This window comes from Scatophagus argus, chromosome 3 (assembly GCF_020382885.2).
Source record: "Scatophagus argus isolate fScaArg1 chromosome 3, fScaArg1.pri, whole genome shotgun sequence".
In the NCBI taxonomy this organism is placed as follows: Eukaryota; Metazoa; Chordata; class Actinopteri; family Scatophagidae; genus Scatophagus; species Scatophagus argus.
The window spans coordinates 1,074,775-1,101,687 of record NC_058495.1 but is presented as its reverse complement, the minus strand read 5'-3'; the positions used below and the strand labels follow the sequence as shown (position 1 = coordinate 1,101,687).

Sequence of the window (26,913 nt, the reverse complement as noted above, 5' to 3'; positions counted from 1 at the left end):
AATAACTACAAATACTAATGCTATAAATATAAAAACAACCCTATATAAATATAAAAACAACCAGAATAAAGCAGCAGGGGCTACAGAGGTCCTCCAGAGTTCAACAGACTCACAGCTTCTGGGAAGAAGCCTTCCTGATGAGGCAGGAAGTGTTGTTGCTCCAGGTGAGGTCGTCCGTTATGTGGATGCCCAGGTACCTGAAGCTGGAGACCATTTCCACCGATGTACAGGGGAGGAGGGGGGAGAGGTCTTCCCCTTCTGAAGTCCACGATCATCTCCTTGGTCTTTTACACTTTGATGCAGAGGTTGTTCTCTCTGCACCAACCCTCCAGGTGTTCCACCTCCCGCCTGTAGTCGGACTCGTCGCTGTTGACGATGCGGCCAACCACAGCTGTATCATCCGCAAACTTCACGATCAGGCAGCTCGGATGTTGCGCTGAGCAGTTGTGTGTTAGCAGGGTGAACAGGAGGGGGCTCAGCACGCAGCCCTGGGGAGAGCCGGTGATGGGGGAGGAGGAGATGTCGTGGATCTTCACAGTCTGCGGCCTGTCCATCAGGAAGTCCAGGACCCAGTTGCAGAGGGTGGAGCTCAGTCCGAGGGTGCTGAGCTTCCTGTCCTGTGCTGTGCAACTGCCATACCACACAGTCACACTGAGACACAGGATGCTTTCAATTGTGGCCCTGTAAAAATTTGCGAGCAGCTGAGAAGAGAGTCCAGTCCGCTCCAACTTCCAGAGAAAGAAAAGCTGTTGTTGGGCCTTTTTCACCAGGTGTGAGGTGTTCACTGACCAGGACAGGTCAGAGGAAATGTGGATGCCCAGGAACTTTATGCTGTCCACCCACTCCACCGCCTCCCCAAGTATGCAGAGGGGAGTTCAGTCTTCCTGGACCTCCTGTAATCCTCTATGACCTCCTTGGTCTTGCTGATGTTCAGGATGAGGTTGTTTCTGGAACACCACTGTGTGAGGTTCTGGACCTCGTCTCTGCAGTGGGTTTCATCATTGTTGGATTATGAGACCCACCACTGTGGTGTTGTCCGCAAACTTTACGCTCCATGTTTGTGGGGTGAATAGCAGAGCAGTCGTGTGTGTACAGTGTGAATAAGGCAGGGCTGAGTACACAACCTTGCGGTGTGCCAGTGCTGAGGATCAGTGGGGCAGATGTAGACTCCCATATCCTCACCACCTGGGGCAAACCCAGGTTGTGGAGCTTCAGAGCCAGCATATCCAGGGGAACAGTGTTGAAGTCTGAGCTGAAGTCCACAAATAGCATCCTAACATAGGTTGTAGGATGCTGCAGGTGAGCAAGGGCCATGTGAAGTGCTAACGAGACAGCATCCTCCGTAGAGCGGTTCTCCCTGTAGGCAAACTGCAGACTGTCCAGGCCAACGGGGATGGCGTCCTTGATGTATCTCAGGAGGATCCTGTCGAAGCACTTCATGATAACCGGGGTCAGAGCGACAGGTCGGTAGTCGTTGAGGTTATGGTTGATTTTTTGGTCACAGGTACAATGATGGAGGACTTCAGGCACACAGGGGCCGTGGACAGCATGACTTTAGAGTGCGTTCTGACACCTTGTCTGTACCTGCAGCCTTGATGTTGATGTTGATCCTCCTCAAGGCGGAGGTCACTTGGTGCAGCTGCAGGACGAGAGGCTGCTGCTGCACCTCTGACTGAGGAAGGTGTGCAGTTCTTCTGCTGCTTGGAGAGTCAAAGCATGCAAAGAAGCTGTTTAAGGTGTCAGGCAGATTTGGGTCATGGCTGACCTGCTGGTCGTTGTGCTTGTACTCCGTGATGGTCCTGATGCCTTTCCACATGTTACATGGATCGTTGTGGTTGAAGTGCTCCTCAATGCGCTGCTTGTGCCTGTGTTTAGCCAGCTGGATGCCCTTTTTCAGTTCTTTTCGGGCCCTGCTGTAAGCCAGCCTATCTCCTGACCTGTAGGCTACATCCTGGGGCTTTTAGCGGGGCCACCCTGTGCTGTCCACCCATGGCTTTTGGTTAGGAAAAACCATGACTGTCTTTGTAGGTAGGACAGCATCAGTACAGAACGTAGAACGTAGTAGTAATAGAACGTAGAACATAGAACAACACAGCTGACGTGTACTCTTCCAGGTCAGCGTCTGCTTTCCCAGTCTGTGTGCTCAAAGCAGTCCTGTAAGGCTGAGAAAGCCTCCTCACCTGGATGGTTCTGGTTGTGGATTTGGTCCTGCAAATCAGAAGTCTACAAAAAACACTAGGCAGGGATCAGCTCCACAGAGATGAGGTCAGACATGCCCAAGTGAGGGGCAGCTACAGCCTTGTATGCCCCTGGGATGTTGCAGTAGACCTGGTCCAGTATATTGTTGATGAATTTGTGGAATTTGGGGAGAACAGCTTTTAATTCCACATGGTTAAAGTCCAAAGCTGCGATCACAGCCGCCTCTGGGTTAGCGACCATTTGGCTGTTAATCAGGCATATAGCTCCTCCAGCGCTAACTTAGCCCTCGGTGGAATGTAGGTCACTATGATCATGACAGAGCTGAGTTCTCTAACCAGTTTAAACGGTCTGCACTTGCCTCATAGCAAGAGGGTTCCAGGTTCGCATCCCGATCTGGGCCCTCCCTGTTCTCCCTGAGCCTGCGTGGGTTTTCTCCGGGTACTCCGGCTTCCTCCCACAATACCAAAAACATGCACATTGGGTTAACTGGCTACTCTAAACTGCCCCTAGGTGAGAGTGTGAGAGTGTGTGGTTGTCTGTCTTTGTGTGTCAGCCCTGCGACTGACTGGCGACCAGTCCAGGGTGAACCCCGCCTCTCGCCTGTAGTCAGCTGGGATAGGCTCCAGCTCCCCCGCGACCCTGACGGATAAGTGGTATAGGAAATGAATAGATAGACGTAATTATCTTTTTGCACTTAAATATCGTGACTCTAGGGGTGTTAATGACTGGGGGAAAGCTACTATTTTTTATCTAGAAATCCTTCAAGACTACTGACTGTGGTCATGCTCTGACTTCCTAACATCACCAGCAGATCCAATTGGCGTATGTTGTATATTCATCGCATACAGCACACATCATTGATTGAGCAAATGATGGGCTGCAACACATTATTGTGCCAAACACACAGCTGTGCTCTGGCAGCACTCAGCATGCTGTCAATAGCCATGCCAACCACCTGTGGCCTCTGCCTATCAAAAGCCTTTCAAGCCCATTTCTCTACTGATGAGAAGGGAACATTCATCTTAGTGACAACCTGGAATTGTGAAAAATACATGTAGATCACAAGGAGGGTGCTCAAGATGCCAAGAAAGCCAAATGCAGATGGCCTGGTGCTGAATCCCACAGACAGTGACACCTGCCATGGCACTTGTGGTTGATGCATGTCTGAATGAAAACAGGATGTGTAATTTTCATCATACTGACTTGCTGCATATTGCACCTGTCTTGTTTCATAATCGTGCAGAGATCAGATACAACGGATGTTTGACACGCACATGCCAATATGAGCTGGGATTATTAGATATGTTACACTTCATTTTTTCATTCACTGTGGTTTGTCACAACATTATATGGTTCCGTATATTCATTTCTAAAGAACTGACGATATTTCTTTGACGAACATGTGTATTGTTGTATATGACTACATATGTAGTCATATACAACATATACTCACAAAAACTCAATCTCTCAAAGTTCAATCTGGAAAGGCAGCCATAACTCATATAGGAAGGTCCCATGGACTGCCAGAGCAGCCTATTATTCAAAATGAACTGAGGATAACAAACATAATCCCAGGTTTCTGTTCAGCACTGTAGCCAGGCTGACAGAGAGTCATAGTGCTATCAAGCCTTGTATCCCTGTAACCCTCAGCAGCAATGACTTTATGACCTTTTCTCCCACTGACCTTCATCAGCTAAATTCATTCAAATTTTCATCTAAACCAGCAACATGCCTCTTAGACCCCATCCTACCTAAGCTTAAACTTGATCCAGAGGTTTTAAGCAACTACACCAATATCTAACCTTCCATTTCCCTCCAAGATTCTTGAGAGAACACTTGCCAATCAGCTATGTGACTTTCCACATAGTTTATTTTGAGGATTTTCAATCTGGGTTTAGAGCTCTTTAGAGCATTAAGCTGGTTTCAGTCCTATTTATCAGATCGATCTCCATTTGTTCATGTTAATGATGCAACATCCATACTCACAAAGTTAGTCACAGAGGTCCCCAAGCTTCTGTGCTCAGGCCAATACTATTCACTCTTTATATGCTCCCCATTGGTGATATTATTAGAAAACACTCCATACATTTTCACTGTTATGCAGATGGCACACACTTGTACTTGTCAATGAAACCAGATGAAACAAATCAGCTAGTCAAACTTCAGTTGTGTCCTAAAGACATAAAAACCTGACTTTCAATTTTAAACTTCTAAATTCAGACAAAACTGAAGTTATTGTTCTGGGTCCAAAACACCAAATTACATAATGATATGGCAACTCTAGATGGATAAACCTTGGCCTCAAGCTCCCCTGTAAGGAATCTAGGAGTTATCTTTGATCAGGACATGTCTTTTAACTCACACATAAAACACATTTCAAAGACTGCATTCTTTCACATATTGCAAAAACTAAGCACATTCTGAGTCAGAAAGATGCAGAAAAGTAGTCCATGCATTTATCACTTCCAATGTGGAAATGGAACCATCTTCCGGTTTCAGTTCAGGAGGTAGACACCCTCTCTACGTTTAAGAGTAGACTTAAAACTTTCCTCTTTGATAAAGCTTATAGTTAGGGATGGCCTAGGCCGGCCCCTAGTTATGCTGCTGTAGGCTTAGACAACCGGGGGACCTCCAATGACACACTGAGCTCTTTCTTCCTCTCCCTCTCCTTCTGCACACATTCATGTCCCATTAATGCATATTACTAACTCAGCTTCTTCCCTGGAGTCCTTGTGCTTTCTCGTCTCACAGGTTCCCATGGATCGTGGTTGGACCTCCTGCTGCAGTCCTGCTTGAAACCTACTGCCATTACTACTGTTTAGTCATAATCTATTTTAATTTTCTTAGTACGCTGTACAGCTACTACCATTATTATTGTTACTACTATTGTTATCATAATCACCAAAGTACCTTCTGTATTCTTCATCATTGTCATTATCTATAGTTTCAGTACTTCTGGTATTATTGCAGTTGCTACACATCTCTTTTTGTGTGGTCATTCTCTCACTCCCACCCCCTTCTCCCTCTCTCTCTTTCTCTCTCAACCCAACTGGTCAAGACAGATGGCTGCTCACCTAGAGCAGGGGTCTGCTCCGAGGCTTCTGCTTTCTAAAAAGCAGTTTTCCCTTGCCACTGTCACCAAATGTTTGCTCAAGGGGGAATACTGGGTTCTTTGTGTATTACAGAATTTAATTTTAAGAGTATGATCTAGACCTGCTGTAATTGGAGATAATTACAGCAGATGAGATGAGATGAGATAACTTCTGTTTTGAACTGGTGCTATATGAAAAAAATGAATTGAAATTGAATTTAATATGTTTTAATGTTCATAAATGTGATTTCTTTGTGATAAGTGAAGAATTATTAAAATAAAAGAGTGATTGGATTCAGCTTTATAGATATTAGCTGAATCCATTCTTTGCAGAAGAAATCTGTGAGAACACAACTGTGTTAAAAACACTATGTAAGATCTGTCAGTATCCCTTCTTGCCTTCCTGGATTTCCAAGTCTACAGACCATACTTACCTCACCAGTGCCTTGGAAATCAGTCTGTAACCTTGAGTCACTAGTTTCACAGTTTGCCTAATACCTTCAGTTGACTCTCATATTCTTTTTTGCATTAACACACTTTCTTAGAATTTAACATAGTAATTAAATAAAATTTTATTTAATTAGTACATTTTAGTAATACTGTCATCTTCTCAGAATTCAGCAATCAACCCTGCTTTCATATACTACTAAAACCTTTGGCAAATATGTTACACTGATAATGTGCAGCAGAATCACATCCTACATCCTGCCTGTGGTTAGTTTAGACTGCAAAATACTTTGCTTGTGGTTAGTGAAAGATCATAGTTGCTCGTGTTGACCAAAATATTTCAGCCACAACAATAACCAAGTGCTTTGAATTTGTCATTATTCTTTCATGGCAGTCTGTCATGAAAGCTGTCAAGTTTTCACATGGCATCTAATGTCCAAACCTGATGGTGGATGGGACAAAATATACCATGAATGTCCTAGCAAAACTGATTGTAATTGGAGCAGTAGTAGGATAAACTAGCAATCTAAATAGGGCAAGATAGAGACTACATTTTAAAGACTGGAAGCACTGGGGACATCAAAGGTATTGCTTAACAAATTATATCAACATCTATTTGTTAACCAAAGTTGTATATAGGCTTAGTTTTTTTTTCCTTTTTGACTTTTACAGCTTCCAATAGTCAGTCTGTGTAAGCTTATCCCACATAAACCTGAAAAAAATCTGATCTGTAGCAGGAGACTGTCTTATCTTTACCTGTTTTGCCAGTGTTCTTCATAGATGTCTTATTTGAGGACTCAGTATCAAAACCCTCCAGTGTCAGTTCCTGATACTCTGCTGATACTTTGGTGTCCTGGTCGACAATGTTGATCGGTGACTGGTTTCTCTCTCTGCATTCTGGGTAAGCTGAGGCCCAACCCTCATCTGGTCCATATATACCTGAAAAAAATAATAAAGGAACAAGGTCTCATCACCAGAAGAATACAATGTGATATGAAACTGAGCTGGCATTAGAGGGGTACATGAAAGAAAAATGACATTTCAGAATCATCTCATGTCCTCTGATTACAGCTGAAAGTATGTATGCACTGCCAAGTCATCTGAATTCCAATTAAACACTGCATACACAATAAACATCATGAGTCCCAGTGAGGCAATTGCTGGAAAAGCAGAACATTTTCATTCATGTGGTAAATAGAGAATATCAAAATGTCATCATTATGAGGCCATGATGTGTCCCGTGCTGCCTTTTGCAACATCTTACATTTAAAATCAATTATATATTCGGTTTTGCATTGCTGACCCATCTCAATCTACTCTCAGATGACCCAGCGTCAGTCACAGTATTACTGAACTGACAGGGAACCCAAAACACCTCAGTTGAGTTGTGTGAGAGCCAATGTCTGGATGTGGTTGCCTGAATGTGTGTGTGTGTGTGTGTGTGTGTGTGTGTGTGTGTGGAAGAATCCTTTGACAGTAAATGTGCACAGAGTGGAAGCCGGAGGCCAGAGGAGCATTGGAGACACTTTTTGCAGAGGCTGTGAGGAAAAGAAAGGGAAGGGAAGACCAGTCCAGAAATGTCACTGTACTCTGCTTTAACACCTGAGTGTTTATTCAAAGAGCAGGATGTTGCCTGAGGCATGCCCACCCCACCCCTAAACACAATGTGTAGGAGAGCATTAAAAAACTTTTTTTTTTCCTATTGAAAGTCAAAATTAAACTGCAATTTCTGGTTTCTGTTTCATAAGGTAAAAAAAAAAAACAACATTCAAAATCATACTCATGTTTATAAAATAAACTTATTTGAAACCTCAACTTCTAACATAACTATACTCAACAGTATATTGTGCAATTCATTAAATTTCTGAAGACAGTAATAAATATTTTTTAAAACATCAAAAAGGTTGTTGTTTATTTAAAACTATTTCTGCTTTTAGTAACCCAGTTTCCCATAAAACATAGCCAGCTGGACATAATGGGCCTAAACTATGGCTGTAATAAGTGCAGGACAGTTGCAGGACTGTGAACAGTGTAGTTTTTTGGACAGAAGAGATTACACCTATGAACAGAATACTAATGTATATCACTGGCATTGAAGAAACCAAGTTGCCTTGTCATATAAGTACATTTTTCATGTAAGTGTAGTTTTTATTTTGTTAACAAATTAATTCTTTTCAATTTGTCAATTCCAAAGTTTTTAACCTCAAATAACAAATGCCTTAGTAGACACCAATCCGAGAACATGGCTCACTTTCTCAAAGATAAGTGGAAGACAGAAAAAAAAGAGAAATTATGATAGAACTAAACAAAGAGAGCCATCAGACTTTGGCTCTGGTAAATAGTCAATGTGCTTACATTTTCATACACTGTTGCTATGGCCAAGTTTCATCTTATTTCAAAGGTGTCGTCAAATCACTGTAAAACCAGTCAAATCGCTATACCTCCCATCATCTCACTATAAACTGGCCTCTATTCTATTCATTTTTATGTGACTAAGTACACATACCTGTTGCAGAGATAGAAAATGTAGATAATAGATAATTGCTCTACATTCAACCCCACTGCATGAATGACCACAATTACATCTGGTTGGTACAGCAACAAGAATAATCCAAGCTAGGTTTAAGGTGTGTCACAGATGTGGTTCTTTATTCATTCATCTTGGCAAACAGCACAGAGTCATCAGAGCAGCAGCACACCATGTTGTTAAAATGGCGCCTATATATAGTGTGTCTCAGCTAATGACCCAGGAAGATTCCACCCACGGGGATCCACTGCCAGTCAACATAAGTAACCCACCATTTTTCTTTCTTTATATACATACAAACATATTCCATAACCTATACACATCCATTTACACCAACTATTACTAAAAACAAACACATCTAAATCACCTTACATTTGTTGTACTACACTGCACACATATCCATCACCCCACACCAATTCACACTTGGTTTTCCCCTGGAACTATAAAATCGGTGTCCGTTGCCTGGGGAAGCCTTTTGCCCGCACACCCTGAAGACACAACAATTGGTGAGTACACAACACTTTTGATCTTCTTAGTACACACTCTGAGCAACCCGGTACAGCTTAGCTTACCTCATTTCTAATCAATTAAATATACGCATTTAATACTGTGTCCCTCTCCTCTAGGTGAAACTGCATGGCCCACACAGTACCTATCAACAAAGTCAAAGAAAAGGCCAATGAATATAATCATAAATATTCAATAAATAGGGTAAATATATCCATATAAATGTGTAAACAAGCAATGTGTTAAAATGTATTGTGCAAATCTTCAATAAAGTGCTGTTGCTCTTAGAGTGTCTGTGCAGTTATTAAAGTGCATATGTAGTCATACTCAGTCAAAGTGCGTGGTGCTATATGTGCAAACCAGGTGACGACGTGCCCTTCGTCGCACCCACATTCAGGTTTTCTCCTTCTTGTTCAGCACATAGATGCCTTTTACCGTCCAAGAAGTTCTTTGAGCAACACAGACCTGTAATTCTCCTGTCACTGGAAACTAGTTGATCTCTACAATGTGGAGGACGAGTTGGAGCCATTAAAAGCAGTTTTCACTGAGACATCATTTAAAATCAGGCAAGATGTTTTGCTATAGACACATAGAAAACATGCTCTGCCCTCTCAAATAGTGCCATAGTTTTTTTTTTTTTTTAACTGTGCTAAGTCCAAGAAATGACAGAAGATAACCATCCTGTCTCAAGCATATTTTTTGAGTGTTTCATTGAATTACTGTTGAACTGTCCAAATGTGTTGTGATCTTGTTACTAAAGGCTAGTGTTGCAACTATGTTTGTTGTTAAGGCTACATCCAAACTAGTGCAAACTTTTAACTCTAAAACAGATTTTTAAAACAAAAACAATCTCCATTTTGGCGACTGTATTAGCACCAATTCAGATCATATCTCCTTCTATACTGAGGTGCCTGAAAACACGTTTCATGATTATACACTTACACAGGGGATCCCCATGCTGTTAGGAACAAGGAATCAGATAGTCTGCTCTGCTAGCCCAAAACATTCTACAGGTGATTATTACCTTTCTACCTTTATCTTTACTTGTATGGTCATACTTTCAGTTTTTACTTTATAAAACTCCCTGTGTCCCGGGCTGTCCTATGGATTCAGTGAAGGAGGTGGGTGAGGTGAGGATGTTGGTCAAGCATCCTGAACATCTGGTCTCATCCTCTTCATGAGTTGGTGGGAACCTTCAGTAGCTCCTTAAGTTGCAGTCTGAAGGAAGAAGAAGGGATGCTACTGAAGGTCCTTTGTCCTGACAGCAGTCAGAGTCTACAACAGCAGTGTGTTCCAGGACTGCTGCTGTGATTCCTCCACTTCTACAGGACTACCTACACCCTCAGGACAATAGCTTGAACTCACTATTTATTTTCTCTTCACATTTGCACTACTTGTACAAAATAGACCCTTTATTTTTCCCACTTCTTCACACCCTGTGTGGTACTTTTCCTTTGTGCAAATTGGTTTAATCTTTGGTGATATTTGTTGTGCACAGGTAGGAGCAGATTTGGTTATTAGCAGACATTAGCATTAATGATTATAACTTGACAGGTGAGTTAAAGACTTATGGCCTAAATCTTAAAAGAGAGTGAAACAACCAGGTTTTGGTGGGGTGCTCCCTTTTGGCAACCAGGACACCAAAGAAAGCCTGGAATAGCTTTCACTGTCACGACGGCACCTGGGGAAGAGCCTGGAGAGGTGCGAGCAAGGAGGCTTTTATTACCTGCATGACATCACCAGAAGGGACTGGGGACTCCTGGGGATCTAGCCCAATGAGGAGCCAGAGTTTGAATTTAAACTAAGATTTACACCTAGGTGTGAAGAGTGAAGATTTGGCACTCATTTAAACAAAGAGTCACAAAATCCAGGTTCCGGCTTCTGGGATGACATACAGGCCTCTGTTGTTAATCTCAGGACATGGCCTGAGATCCAAACATGTTCATGATGCTTACAGAACTTCTTCCATCATCCCTCTCTATCTCAACTGTACATACTCTATGTCTATATCACCTACACAAACGGATATCTTTTGTACTTTTAATTTGATATATATTTTTCTTTTTTTAAGAATAGAATAGAATTATCTGTAATGTAGGATTGTCTTGTGGTGCTAAATGTTGGCTTTTGTAAGGACTAAATTTCCCCAAGTATTATGTTATCTTAATATATCTCACAGGTAACTGAGGAAACAGATAATTTTTCCTGAAAACATTACAAAAATAATGAGGCAGGAAAAGCTTACTACTCTTCACAAAATCCTCCCAGATATTCAGGGCTATTCCAGGCTATTTTTCTTATAACGTTGTCAATAACATTGTGTTTGTGCCTTTGTATTTTAAATGTCTACCATTGTCTTTCTACATACACACACATATAGAATATAACATCCATATGTACAATATAATATCACAATGTATTGTGTCTGTATAATGCCTTTGTGTCCAGCTGCACTGCAAAATGCTAACAGGAAGCAAATGAGACAAAAGCTAAATGACACAAAATATTTTACTGGGACCTGGAAACTACAGTTTTCTAACCACAAGCCTGCCCTATAAGCTTGAAGCTTTAATGACAGATGATTAGTACATACTTTTTACCAGATGATTACAAAAAATGTAATTGTTTATATTATGGCAATTGTGTATGTCTTTTTAGAGTACTACTGCAGTGCTTCTCACTGCTCCTTTGGTTTTCACGATACGTAAATCACACACTGACAGCATCTGATAAATCGAGATCTCTGAAAGTCTGAAAGCCATAGGGAAAGGTGGCAGAGGCTTTTCTTAGTCTTGGCATTGTCACTAAAATAACTTGAAGCAAGTCTATTTTAGAGAGCAGTCATGCAAGTGTGAGTGTTCTAACCCTGATGCTACACTCCATTAGCCCTTGAATCTGCCAATGAATCTGTATAAAGGAGGGGGTCAGCCCTCAGTATATCAGTAACACTGAGTGTATGTGTAAGACTCATTGTGAATTCTCTGGATTTTCTCTACCTGATGATACACATCTTCTCCTTAACTGAAAAATGTTCTATATTTTCGAACACGACATAGTATCTACAACATACTGTAGATCTCTAAAAGGACATTTTGAAGCCTGTAGCTGAGGGCTATATTTTTTTTTAGCAGAAATTTGGACCAACAACCAACAACTTAATAGACACCTGTCAGTCAATATTCTTGCAATGATGTCCCTTTGAGCCCTTGTTTCTTTTTAATCTTTATCTTTTTAATTTATCCTATTTATGAATATACTGTATATATGTCTTTTTAGCAGCAAAATGGTCCATTATGTTTTAGTCACAACAGTAACACCGAAACTGTGTTCCAGAGCTGGTGAGAGAATCTGACATTAGAGACTATATTATTATCTATATCCCATTTTGTCATGGAATCAAATACAAAAGCAACTTGATATTCTTTATATTGTATTTTTATAGGAATGTATGTATGCCATTTCTTACATCCCACTCACTTTTGTCCTCTCACTGAAAGATCATTAATATCAGCCCAAGGATCATAGCCATAAAAATAATCTTTAATATGTATGTCTGATCACAACTGGATGATTACATTGCCAGATATCTACATGGCTGTATGCCCAAACCGGCACCTTAACCCTTTTGGGATTCATAATGTGGTATGATGAAACACAAAGCTGTGGGAAGTCACAGAATCTTTGAGGGCAAAAGAGGTAAATAACAAAAAAGAGAACATTAGGAGGTGGCTGAATATATACAGGGAGGTAGTAAATAAAAAGCAGATGAAATCAGTGGCAGAAAGCATTTTACTATGTATGTGAAAGTCAATGTGATGTATAGGTTATAGGTATAGGTTGTAAATGTTTGTCTTTGGTTGTGCAGATTAACCCCACAGAATGCAGACCATCAAGTAAACCATGCTGGAAGCTGCAAAACATACAGTTATTCAAATGAGAAATACATCATAATTATATTGTCTGCAGATGTACTTATGTATACTTGAAGGATTTAGGTTTTGTGAATTTAATTGCATATAATTTCTGAATTAAACTTGGTGGACCATTAAGAAGCTGTTTGATGAAAAATATTGGATTAAAACATGCCAAATAATGGTTCCTGTTTATGTTTGGTGAAGACTTTGGGTGTTTATAGTGTTTCCGTTGTTCATTTGCCCCTGTGTGGAAGGGGTGGACCCAAGTCCATGCTTACAAATTGCTGGGAAGCTGTCTGTGGATCTGTCCTAAAAATAACAAAACTGTTTCTTGACATGTTGTGCAATGTCCTGTTGTGTTATTTGTTGCTCTGTCAAGAGCGTGTCACGGACCTTGTCGGTGGTCCCCTGTGGACAGACAGTGACTACCTTCCAGGACAGGGGTTGTTTCCAGGCTCTCTCTCTCTCTCTCTCTCTCTCTCTCTCATGTTTGAATACAGCAGCCCAATTCGTCATTTGATTAAATTCTGATGTTTATACTGCATTGGGTATAAAAACAACACCAAATCATTTACTGTTGTTGAATGTGTATCAAAGATATTGTGTGTACCACAGACTCCTTTTAGATTATAATAAGCACTTTCATAACATTTCAGTTAGAAAAAAGCATACAAGTCAGTTTCCATAGAATCACAGTCATAAACTAATTTGAAAAAGTTTCATAGAAATCGTCAAGATGTAATCAGCTTAACAGCTCTCAGCAATCACACACATTTTCTTCACCAAATGTTTTTCTCCTTCTGTGAACTCATCTCTTGGTTCATGTTTTGTAGATGACAGCAATATTTCCTCAAAGTAATGTCAGGCATTTGTGTTGAAGCACTTCGTGAGCTTCCCAGTTTTCTGTCTCTTTGTCTCTTTTGTCTCTTTGGCTGTCAGTTTTGATCAACACTGTCACAAGTTTGGATTCAAGGTGATTTCATTTGTTTTTTAGTCACTTTATTGTCCGCATTCTTTAATCTCCTAATTATCCATCTTTTGAAACAAGACAGTCAGTCTCTTGCAGATGTGTCATTCATTCATGGCCAACACTAAATGCCTGAAGAAGACATTGGCTACAAATTGGCAGTGTCAACAAAAACTGATCCAAACTCTGTCTGAATATTTCCATCTCGCCCTTCCTTTCCTGCTCACTCACACATGTTCCCACTATATGCACCCCACTTGCTCTAAACTCTGCCCTTAATTGAAAGCAATACTGGGCTCCTGGGCTCCAAAATGAATTTGTGTATGATTACTCATGCCCTGGTGCATTGCGAGTACCGGGTAATGTCTGTTTCATTGAATTAGGCGGCATCCTGTTCTCCTTCTCCTCCCCTTCATGTCCGTCCTTGCCCAGGGGCAGCTATTGATCAATACAGTCTGGCTTTCATATAAGGCTAACATTACCTATGGATCCAGACAGCCATAGCCCAGCCAGCAAATGCGGCTGAAGGGAAAACATGAAGCGATTAGCTACTGCCTTAATACAGCTAATTTCCTCTGAAAGGAGCAGTAAGGGTCAGTGCAAAGGTAAAGGAGGAAAAAAAGGAGACTGGCTCGACTGCGCTAGTGCTTACCTCAATCATACACCTGGCTAATGGCTAAGAAGCTGTGTGCTGAATAGGCAAACTCATAGAGGTGTGCTGAACCTAGAAGTTTACATCCTGAGTTAAGTTTCCATTATGCTTCTGCATTGGCTGCATGCTAGGAGTTTGATGGGACCCATCAAGTGCATAGTCATACTTACACAATGTTCTAAAATTTTGAGTGTTGAGTCTGCTATAGCAGCCAAATTAGTGACAGGTAGAGATGACAGAGTGAATGAGTTGCTCTGTAACTGTAGTTTAACTTTGGAACACCAAAGACCCCACAGCTCTTTGTGCACTGTTATTTGGCAAGGCCTGCTAGGATCTAACATTTTGAAGAAATAATAATATATACAGTATGTACAATTATGTTACTTACACTGCTACTGCTGTCAACTGTCAGAGGAACACTCTGACCCTCTTATGAAATACTCATGTATTAACCAGAAGCAAATGAAACAATTAATAAATCCTTGTACATCCAATATAGAAACAAGTCAGTGTATAGATGCATTTAGCTGCCCTAAGCACAAAGACTGTAAGTAAAGGGGAACTTCTGAGCCTGCTGTAGCCTAGTCAAAAGTGAAAAATCACTGACAACAACTGTGAAAATGTCTCATTTACATCTTCATACCTCGTAAGAGGGTCATCAAGAGTCAGCTGGGTTTTCTTTGGAACAGAGCTCAAACCTGGCAACCCTAGTAAATTAGGATAGAACATCTGAAGTACTGCATGGAGCCACTGGATTGCAAACAATGTGGTTTATTGAGTGTGTTTTAATGAAAGATACAGAGAGAGAAGTCAAAGGTTCAAAGGATAGGATAAGGTTCAAAAGATATAAGGAACAAGGGAAGGAACTCTTTGTGGATGTTTCTGTTCCACAGAAGATGACAAGGAAGTGCATCAAGTAAACCATTTTCTACACTGGCATTTGTCATTTTAGACCTGTGGCATTCTTCTGGTAACACTTGTCAGTTTCTTGCTTTTTCACTGAATGTTTTGTTTGCCCTCTGGTGATTTGCTGAAAACTGCAGTGGATTGATTGTGTTGAACATAAATGCCTCTGTGTATGTAGCTTACAACTCATCTGTAGAGGCCCCTGCCATGGTGTGTCTCATGCAAGAATAAACAAAAATCAGCCGTTAGAGTCACGCTATAGACCCAATTTTGCCTTTTTTTTTTTGTATTTTAGGTTTAGTTTGTTCACAGCTGTTCATTTTAAAAGAACAGCAGATAATTGGAAAAATTCAACTCTTGACCAACCAATACTATTTCACTCAGTAAATCGTGAGCAGTTGTTCACCTTTAGGGCTGGCTCCACTTTGATGAACTATGAATTACAAACTTTTTGGTTCTTAATGAAGGGTTCAAATGTGTGCATTTTTTAAAAAAATGATTATACTTATCAGCGGTTGAAGGACAGAGGGAGTGCCCTCTTTGCAAGAATGGGTTGCAGAAATGGCACGAGTTGCAGCATTTGAAAAAATGGCATCTAAACAACTGGGTAGACTGGATCTAAAGGAAAATGGGCTAAATACTTCTATTTCTTGAAGGGCCCCTGAAAGGGGATATATGGTGTGGAGATAAGTTCAGAATTTTAGTGTGGAGGTTTGTGTACTTGTGCTTCTTCCTTTTCTTTTTCTTTTTTTATTATTATTATTGATGGAACAGCTAGTGTGGCTGTAACTACTAGGAATAGGTTCACTATACATGAAGGAGCACAACGTTAAATATTAACAACCAACGAAGGATCGGTGTGTGGTGGTGATGGTTTAAGGGGGCTTGTTTGTTTTGGGGGGGTGCAATATGCTTTGAATCTATCATCCTATTATGCCATGCTTTGTTACAATAATCTTTTTATAATTTTTTTTTAAGATCATTTACATTCTTTGTGCTGCTTGGGCAGCTTTGGTGGGCCAGATGTGTTAATGATCACTGCAGGAATGGAATATACATGCAAAGGCTTGCTTATATTGCGTATTTGAATTCTTGGTTTCACACATTTATGTCTGTCAAATGGAACTGTTCATTACACAGAACACAGAGAGATGAGAAGATTATTCATTACCAGCATAAAGTTTCCATCAAATACACAACAACATGAATAATATTCCTCCAAGTTAACTTTGCTCATGTACAGTTTGTGTACAGCAGCTAGTGGGGGGCGCTGTTGTGTGTTTTCACTCCAGGTGAGGATTTGAAAATGAAGAATTACTGTGTCACTGACAGCATCTAATACATTTCACAGTTTTGGCTCTTCTCTGACAAATCCAGCTGTCCTCAACATCTAGACCAACTCATTTTGATTTCCTGCATTGATTTCCTGCCATTTCCCCATGAATCCTGATGGAGTCAGCACAGGAAGAGAAGATCTCTGCCTGCTGAGAGGATGTTCCTGCCAATTGGAAAAAAGACACACACTATAGAGCCTTCCATCTCTCCCTTTCTCATTATTTCCACGCTTGAGGAGACCTTTTCTGATGTGAGCAGTTAATTGTAGGAGATGGACATATGGCAAGAACACATCTCATTTTCCTTGACAGAACAAGAATCACCACGAAAGATTGCTCTCTGTTTTTCCCCCCAGCCTCCCTCTTGTCCTTCGTCTCATTAGGCACACCTCCATTTCACTGTTATTCTCAAGTTTTTTCAGATATCTTCTGACAGCAAATTTCTCCCAGAGGTGTTTGTCTCTTTGTATAAAAACAATATCTGTTGTCTTTAGAACCATGCAGCCCATAATTGTGATCTTTAGCCAGCTTTTTTCCCCCATACAGTCTTGAGTTTGTTTAAGCTGCAAATTGGAATCTTGGCAGGCTTTTCATTGAGTAATGGCTGAGGTCAAAAGCACAGCATCTGCTTCAAAATGGCTTTTAATTGACTGAAAAGCCTCAAACTCTTTCAAAGGTCGGAAGTGGCAGCCAGGTGTATTTACAAAGTAAATAATTGACGGAGATGAGGGGTGGACTCTGTCTCCTGAGGGTTGCTGACTGTCTGCAACAGAAGATGCACAAAAGCAGCAGGTATCTCAGATAAGAGGACAGTGTCTTCCTCTTTCCTTCTCTCGATGTCCACCTAAAAGGACAGTGAGTCTATAATATTAGCTTTCCTTTATTACCTGTTTGATTATATTCATATCTCCATTTGGAATGATCTGCCATGTCAGCTGTGAATTCACTCAAACGGGGACAAAACAAACAAACATTCCCATTTTTTTGTTTTAAATTGGACTTAATCGAGTTTTACGCTACATGTGCTTACTATTGGATAAATTCTATAGGTGGCAAAGGTCCCTTCATAGATAGTTAGGTCTAAAACACTGAATTTAAGTATTTCAAGTATTTTAATTACATGTATTGTATGAGTTCAGTGTATTAGTCAGTGTGAATAATTTATATAGCTTCAGTGTGGTTTATTACAAGAGACAAAATAACTAATTTGATGCATTATTTTAAGTAAAGTACTTAAATAAGAAGCACTTGAATAAACACACATTTGTGTCATTTGCGTAGAAGTTCAGTTTTTTGACAGTATATATATTTTTACATACACACACTGAATTCGTCTTCTGCATTTGACCCTTCCTTAGTTGAACACACACATGCACACACACAGGAGCAGTGGGCAGCATCAGGCGCCCAGGGGGCATATTGGGGGGTTAAGTGCCTTGCTCAAGGGCACATCAGCCGGCATTAATCACTCAAGGTTTTAAGTTTCATTCATGTTACGTTTATTCACATTCATGGTTTCCTCAGACTCAGACCCTCTGCTGGAAGTTATTGCAACAGGTGACCAAATTAAACACACTGTTACCTTAAGTTATGCATTTCTCAGGGTTTTCGAGCATTAGCAGTTTACTTTTTATTCTTTTTTCACTGCCGACAATTTGAGAAACAAGGTGTTTATTGCATCCTCTGAAACTTTGATGCTAATAGAATTATAAATGAAAATGTTTATCTCATAGATGGGGCCCCTGCACCTTTCTTTAACAAAACCTAGGAATTGAAAAAGATGATCAAAATTAAAGGGGAAGAAGTTATGCAACAGCTCCAGAAAAAGTCAGATATCAGAGCACATCAAAGTGTTCTGTAAACTGTGGTGAACAATGTCCCAGGGAAGCAAGAAATATTTCAACGATTTGTGTCCAGCTGAAAAACTAGTCACTTTTTCTGGACATTTTATAGTAAAATCAGCTTTGACTAAACCAGTGCTCCTGACTGTACCACACACACCTCCACTTTACACTGTTGTGGAAAAGTTGACAGCCTCCATAAGTGAAACAAGTTGAATATTGATCGCTGAGATGTACAGTGTCAGGAAGAGGAGGGATGTTGATGTGTCACCCAGGGATGCTGCAGGCATGATAAAGCAAATATTTTGTGTTGTTACCTTTAGCCTTAATCCATAGCAGATGTCTCAGACAAGATATATGGGTATTTCACTGCTGTGTAACTTGGGTTAGTTATTTCCTTTGAGATATGACCTTCCAAGGAAACATCTGTTCCTCGTAACTGCTCACGCTAGGAGTTGAGAGGTAAGAATAATAACACAAACACATTTGAAATCCATAGTGGATAGAAAAATAAGTGATGGTGATGATCCAACACTATGTAAAGCTACACTAATCAATATTTAGAAGAACAGTGGGTCAAATTACTATGCTTAATATAAAATGTGTAGCTCTTAGCGATGAACCCATGAATTCAACTGCAGTTTTTAGTGTCAGAATGTTGTTTTTGTCTCATGGCCTACAAATGTGTTTGACTCAGTCACTGCTTGTCCAGATCTCAGGGGTCAGTGGAGAAAGAAACTGAGCTGGCAGAGCTAAAATGAATATTAGATTTACCCTAATCGGGTACTTAATCACACATGCTTAACATGAATGTTGCTCTTGGATGTGTAAATGAGCAGCTGTTTACTGGCAAGTTCACTATAACAACTTTCTAAAAATAGTGTGCAAATTATGTGTTAATGTTTCATTTACGGGCGGCACAGTAGTGCAGTGATTAGCTCTGTCGCCTCATAGCAAGAGGGTTCCAGGTTCGAATCCCGGTCTGGGCCCTTCTATGTGGAGTTTGCATGTTCTCACTGTGCCTGCGTGGGCTTCCTCCCACAATACCAAAAACATGCACATTAAGTTAATTGGCTACTCTACATTGTCCCTAGGTGTGAGTGTGAGAGTGTGTGGTTGTCTGTCCTTGTGTGTCAGCCCTGCGATTGACTGGCGACCAGTACCCTGACGGATAAGCGGTATAGAAAATGGATGGATGGATGTTTCATTTACTGTTTGTTGTATTATTTAGTTACTGCAAAGTGGCCAAAAAAACAAAAAAGCAAACAAACAAACAAACAAAAAAAATCAATAAGACAGCAATGCAAATGCCACAGATTTTCTTATTTATTTCAGAATTAATGTCATTGCACCAAAAAAAAAGAACAACGTGATTTGTTGTGCACACCTAAAAGAATGATATTAACATGCACACACACCCACACACTCTACATAGCAGCAAGTAGATAAACACGCCTACACATCCTCACACCCCAAATAATAAAATATAAGTTCATCATGTCAGACATCATAACTATAAATTATTGCACAATTGTTCAATATTGTAATACATGAACATAGCCAGTGAGGTGTATAAGTAGGTGATGGTTCAGGTTGAGTCTATGGTGATGATGATGCAGTGGCAGTAGACAGGGAGTGTTTATTAGAGTTTAGGTCACTGACTGCTCTGGGGAAAAGCTGTCTTCCAGTCTAGAGGTGAGGGCTGTAAAGGGCCTGTAGCGCCTACTGAGCGGAAGCAGCGAGAAGAGCTCATGAGAGGGGTGAGTTTCATCTTTCAAAACGCTGCTGGCTTTGCAGAAGCCGTGTGTTCTGAAGATGTCATCCAGTGTAGGCACTGGATGTGAACAATTCCACATATACATAGCTGCAAGCAGCTAAAATAAGACTGTTTCTCCTTGCATTTTGGAATTTCTAACCTAACAACAGTGACTGGTGATCATCATATACAGCTAAACCAGGTAGTGTTAGGGTTTGGGTTCTGGTGTTCTTCCGTTCCCCTCCCTTCTTTCCCTTTTTTTCTGAGTGTTGCTGTGGGTGTGTCTGAGTGTTGCTGGGATCCCATTTGGAGCTGAGCTGGGCGTTCCTGATCCTCCTGCCTGCCTACCTGCTCACCTGTTCCCCTTTACTGCAATCAACTCCATCTTTACTCTGCTGCCTTTGTAAGAGCGGTCCGTCCTCAAGAATTTCCCTCCAGGGATTCAAGAATTTCCCTCCAGGGATTAATAAAGGAATTCTGATTCTGATTCTGATTCTGATTCTGTCCTCTACACCATCGCCAGATTGTCCGGCCACTCTACTGATATCAAGATTGGCTAACTCTTTGCTTTCCTGGTTTCTCCTGTGTTTGTTCCCTGGACTAATCCTGTGCTGTTTTGTCCTCAGTCAGGTTCACCTGTTTCCTGCCCTTGCTCTGTCCCAGAATGACACTGCTGGCAAACTGGCACCAGCTTGATTTTGTAACAGATGGCATCAGTGGATCCCATTGTGTACTGCGACCTCTTGGACGCACCTGCCGCCCCACCTTGCCTCTCTTTTGCATCTCAGTTAGAACTTTATGTAAGTTAGACCACTAAGATTCTTGCTTTGTGTAACTTTAACTTCTCCAGTAAGCTTTATTACAAAACATTCCCTCTGGTTTCGAGGGTTCTGCTTTTGGGGTTCCACTTCTGAAACCTTAACAAGTAGTGGTTCAGCTGCACATAATAATAGTAATAATAATAATAATAATAATAATAATAATAATAATAATAATAATAATAATAATAATAATCTGCACAAGACTTAAATCTATCACTATGTTGGGATTTCAGGCCATGTCCTGAGATTAACAACAGAAAAGCCTGTATGTCCCAGAAGCCTGAAGCCAGGATTTTATGACTTTGCTTGAATGAGTGCCAAAATCTCACTCTTCACACCTAAGTGTGAGGCTTAGAGGCTTAAATTCAAACTCTGGCTTCTCATTGGGCAAGAGGCGCTGGGATCCCTGGGCGTCCCTGGTCCCTTCTGGTGACGTCCTGCGCACCTATGTTTTTTCCCCGTGCGCCATTGTGACAGCGAGAGCTACTCTAGACTTTCCTTGGTGTCCCGGTCGCCGAAAGGGAGCACCCCATCAAGCTTGCTTGTTTCAATCTCTTTTGTGTTAAGACTTACAAATTAACGCACTGTTGCTGCCTGAAGAGCACACAAAGGCCCCACCACCTTCAGTCAAGGATCGCTGAACACATGGGAGTGGACTCATAACGCAACATAAGAGCCTTATGTCTGGGCAGAGACTTGGTTAGCGTGTTCATTTCTCTTAACTGTGTTGTTATAGGACTGCTGTGTCCTTTGTTGTTGAGCATTCATAACGTGTCCTTAACTTATTACCGGTAACTGCTTTGTTGTTCCGTGTCCTATATATTTTTATGGGAACGCCATGTCCTTTGTTTGCTAAAGTTAAGTTGATCTGCTTATTGTTTTGTTTACACTCTGCGCGAGTGTTTCCCTTGTTGAGCCAGCCAATAAACTGATATTTGACCAGTTGAAGGACCGCTGTCAAGCCCGCTGAACGACAGTTTGTCTGTCTTGTTACCGTGTGGTAAAATAAGCCAGCTTGGTGTTCGATCACTTTGTTCCCCTTTTGTTCTCCACTGTCTTGATTCAAACCCCTACGGTGGAGCTGCCATGTTGAACCCGGTGAGACACGTCACTCACATGACCTCATTCATCCTCTTTGCTCTCTCTTTTGCACACACACACACACACACACCACATCCATGCTTTTGTTTTGCTGTAATATAGGTGCTGCCTTTGTTTGTTGTTTAGTTGTAGTCCATAACAGATATGTATTGTTTGGAAGTGGTGTTGATTGTAAATTAATATGGCTTTTATTAATAAATTCTGTTATAGCTTAACTGGTCGTTGCTTGTGATTATTTGCATATTGGTGCGGCAGTTGCTGGATTCTGACAGCTAGAGCTCAGATTCACTGTTCATTAACTACTGTTAATGTCTCTCAGATATTGACACTTCTCAGTGAACACCAGATTGAGACTGTTTTTCCAGTCTGTTGGTCCCTGGTAACAGGGTGGTGCTCTGTAATTGAAATCAGTTGTCAACAATTTAATATCACTAGAATGTAGAATAGAATTTTAATATCGCTATTAACGATTATTTAATAGTGATAAAATTGTCTGCTACTAACCAAATCTGCCCTACCTGTGCACAACAACTAAAAATCAACATTAAAGCTCTCGCAGTTACATTAAAGACTGAAGACAGGCATGACAGAGGAAGGGGGAAGAAAAAGACAGCTCTGCCAAATGAAGAGTGAAACAGCAGGGTAGGTACTGCACTGTGTGGATGTGCAGGTGAATTAAATCCTCTGAACAAGGTTAGCCAGAATCAACCCGTTGCCTTACATCATTCCAGGATATATGGCTGAATGCTTTCTTCCTGTATCCATTAAGCCCCAGAATCGTGTTATGTGTGTGTCATAACACTTTTGAGTCCAGAAAAAATATTACTTTTTATCTTTTTCATGCCTTGGTGGTTAGTCTGGAACACCCAGCAAATCCACAAAAACTGCAACAGTAAATACACCCAAACTTTTCCACAGTTCATTCCATATTCTTAACGATTGATCATGAATCAGCTGGTGATTAATATTCATAAATGTGTAATCTGGAATCAGTCCAGTGAATTTACCCAGTGATTTGCCTGGTGCAGCAGCTAATTGCGTTAACTGCCTAAAGTGTCTGTCAGCATTTCTTTCAAAATGGCTGCATCATTATCTCCTCTGAGATGTGGCTTGTCACTCAGTGTGGCCAATTACTGTGCTCCATCATCAACACATGTGAGAGGAGCTGGGGAAATGTGCCCCCCAGTCATAATAAGGGATGATCAGTGGCACACGAGTGTCAGAAAAATAACAACACATCCCCTGGGGATCAGTCCCTTGGAACATTCAACACATGATCAGAAATTATTCATGAGCTTCTCACGAACCAATCAGAACCGCACTATTTTCACACCCAGAGCTCCATTAACTTTAATGACAAACATATGGTGTGGTAATTCTAATTGGCATTTTTTCGCTTTACCTTGTCACTCAGATTTTTTTTTATTTTTTAATATCACATATATATATATACACACATAATTTATTTTATTCCATGGGGATGCTGGATTATAGTCAAAACAGATGAAAGCCTTCATAAAAAGTCAATTTAAAAGGAATCCTTAATCATAACCAAACACATAAAGGCAAATACTATCAAATCAAGCTATAACAAAAAGTAAGAATATAAATGAATGAATATGGAACATAACAAAACAGAACATGAATGATTTATTGGTGCAGGGAGCAAACAGAGCCTGATGTGGATGTGTGTGCTGGATATAGGTTCCCATGGGTGCTGACTCCTATCACCTTGAACTCGAGAACCATCCATTCCACTTTGTGACCAATGGGCAGAAGCTGACCAGAGTGAGTGCACATGTGAGCAGAAAAATGTAGAAAAGTGTAAAAAAAAAAAAAAAAAAAGTGTAGACGCTGAAATGGCACTCAGCCCTAATTAGATAACTCTGTGTACTTTTTGTTGTGTCTATATGTCTATGCGTGTGGATTGAGAGAGACAACATGAAAGAGAGAAATCAGGAGGGGGAGAGATTTTATGGACAGAAGGTCACTGGGGCTTCCGGCTTGCTATGGGCAGTCAGTAAGCCTTGTTGAAGGCACTGTCACAGTCCATTTCACAGCTGTCCAGGTCCTCTCTCTGACACACAAATACACATACACACACAGTTTGTGTCTCTATCACTTTTGGGGCCATTATGTAGGCTTACCTTAGGTTTAAACACCACCTAACCATAACAATAAACATTATGTGCTTAATCCTAAACTTTGCCTTAACTTAACCCTAACCTCAAACGTAACCTTAAAGTCTTCACCCTAACATTTAATGATTTAAGTTGAGGGGACTTGCGTTTTGTCCCCATAAGTAAGGCGAGACTTCACAATGTGACTGTGTAAACAGATTTTTGTCCCCACAACTACAGGAATATGTGTCCACATGTACACACACACACACACACTTTGAAGATGCTCTACACAAGATTAGCATGCCAAAGCAAAATATGCGAGTGGATCTCACGCATGTCACAGTTATACTGAAACGTGGTACAGCTTTGAATTTTTGAATTGAGTCTGATCAACCGAAACAAAACAAAATACAGTGTACAGCAGTACAGAAGTATCTGCTGCCATACAACTAGATTATGAAGCAAGTTCTTTTATATGTCCGTAAATGAACATCAATGAAACTGCTCTGAACTGGCCTTTCCTTTATTTTCCTATGGAGAAAATGGCGGTGCCAGTGTGGTGAAGTGTTGCCCTTGAATCATCAAATCATGAATAAAACTAAAATAATTGTAATTACTCTAATAATTATTATGACATATTTAGCAGTATCCAACCCTCTCAACTCTGTGTCACTGGGGCAAAGAGAAGTGATTTCACACATCATCCTATGTCCCACTGACCCCATCACTCTGCATGCCACCAACCATTAATCCCATCTGACTGTCCAACTGAGTGTTGGAGACTGGAAAACAAAACGCCCTTTCTGCACATTACGGCAGCTTTCACCACCTGCCCACCATCTCACACACACACAAACAAAAACAAGTCAAGAAATAAACTCACACATCCACCCTGATTATGAATTTCCTCCACATCCACATCACCTCCCACCTCTGTCATGTCTCCTCATGATGTATTATGAGGGACAGAGCAGACAAACACTGATCCAAGCATAAATATTATAACTTCATGTTTTTTTTACTCTTTACCTCATCTTTGCCAAAAACAAGCAGGGAGTTTTTCCTTGCCACTGTTTGCTTGTCTGGGGGTTCAGGCTCTGGGTTTCTGTAAAGCACCTAGAGACAATTTGCTTGCAAAAGGTGCGATATAAATAAAACTGAATAAACAAGTTACTGTTTATTCTCAGTCAAAGGAAGGGGTAACGTACTGTGGTGTCGCAGATGACACCATTGTGATAAGTCTGATCTCAAACAACAACGAGGCAGCCTATAGGGAGGAGGTGGGGCAACTGGAACGCTGGAGCCATGACAACAACCTAGCCCTGAACTCCAAGAAGACAAAGGAGGTGATGGCGGCGCCAGGGCAACCATCAATCCATCAGCATCAGAGGTAGTCCAGTGGAGGTAGTCCAGAGCTTCAGTTTCCTGGGAGTGCACATCAGCCAGGACCTGTCATGGGCCACCAACACATTTGCAGGGGCCAAGAAGGGCATCCAGAGGCTCCACTTCCTGAGGACCCTGAAGAAGGCTCAGCTACCGCAAAAACTGCTGATCAACAGGTGCACCACTGAATCCATCATCACATACTGCATAACAGCTTGGTACTCCAGTTGCTCCTCAGACAATAAGAAGGCCCTCCAACGCTTCATCAAAACTGCCCAGCGGATCATTGGCACCCAGCTCCCTCCGCTAGAGGAGGTACACCACACATGGTGCGCAGGTAGAGCAAAAAACATACTGAAGGACCATCCCCACCCAGGTCACAGGCTCTTTACTCCGTTGCCATCCGGGAAGCGCTACAGGACTATGCGTACCCACACAACTCAGCTTAAGAACAATTTCTAGTTTTCCACCGCTATCAGACTTTTGAACCCCCCCCCCCCCCCCGACTACCTCAGTCTTACTGTACCCAATACGTCCACCCCTTAACACACACCCTAGCATACATTCCATGCGGCAACCCCAGCACTCATGGGTTTTGTGCAATGATCACTGTTCTACCTCTACTACTACATAACACCTCAGTGTATACCAGTACTACTCTGCTGTACAATACTACTCGTATCATACTGTTGCACAATAATACTACTCTGTCGTGCAATACTTGGACTTGCGCAATTACCACTTTGTCGTGCAATACCACTCTGCTGCTGTGCATATTCTGAACCTTATTCATTTATTCCTTGCAACTGTAAATTTTCTTAGGTAGGCTTTTATATATGTTTATATTTTTAGCTGTATATATTGTTGTACATTTTAGAACCTTTATACTATTTAATTGCTCTTATCTACTGCTTCTTACTCTGTGCATCTGTTGGCCTGCTTCGAACGACATCTCACTGTACTTGTATAGTGACAGTAAAGATTTATACTCTACTCTATAAGTTGTTTTGAATTCCATAACGATCAGCTCTTGAAAGAAAATGAAACATGGATTTATTTACTATTTTGTTATGTTTTTGCTTACTTGTTTTGCTTAGTTGTTAAAAGATCTGGGTACTTGTTCAACTGTTGATGATTCCGAATGACTGTGGTGTCTCCTCAATCTAATAGCCATCCAACCCAAAATATTAGTGTGTGACCACCTGAGAATGAGACTCAACAATTAACTGTACTTCTCCAGAATCACTGATTCCCTGAAATGTCCCAAATACAACAAAATAAGAAGAAAGGCAGAGGAGAGGGTCTCTGCAGACACAGATGCAGACACTGCATACAAAAAATATG

General features: G+C 41.0%; 1 protein-coding gene across 2 annotated transcripts in view; it reads right to left on the bottom strand.

The window, feature by feature from the left end:
• Positions 1-26,913, bottom strand: part of LOC124054264 (receptor-type tyrosine-protein phosphatase gamma-like) — a 404,131-nt gene that overhangs the window by 157,783 nt on the left and 219,435 nt on the right. The window contains exons 1-2 of one of the 2 annotated variants that reach the window (XM_046380044.1): positions 8,244-8,761; positions 6,494-6,676 (exon numbers count right to left, since the gene is read on the bottom strand). In XM_046380044.1, coding sequence (XP_046236000.1) covers positions 6,494-6,515 — 22 coding nt within the window. In that variant the 5' untranslated portion in view covers positions 6,516-6,676; positions 8,244-8,761. Of the gene's footprint in view, positions 1-6,493; positions 6,677-8,243; positions 8,762-26,913 lie in introns of those variants that run through there. The other variant, XM_046380034.1, reaches the window with a different exon arrangement.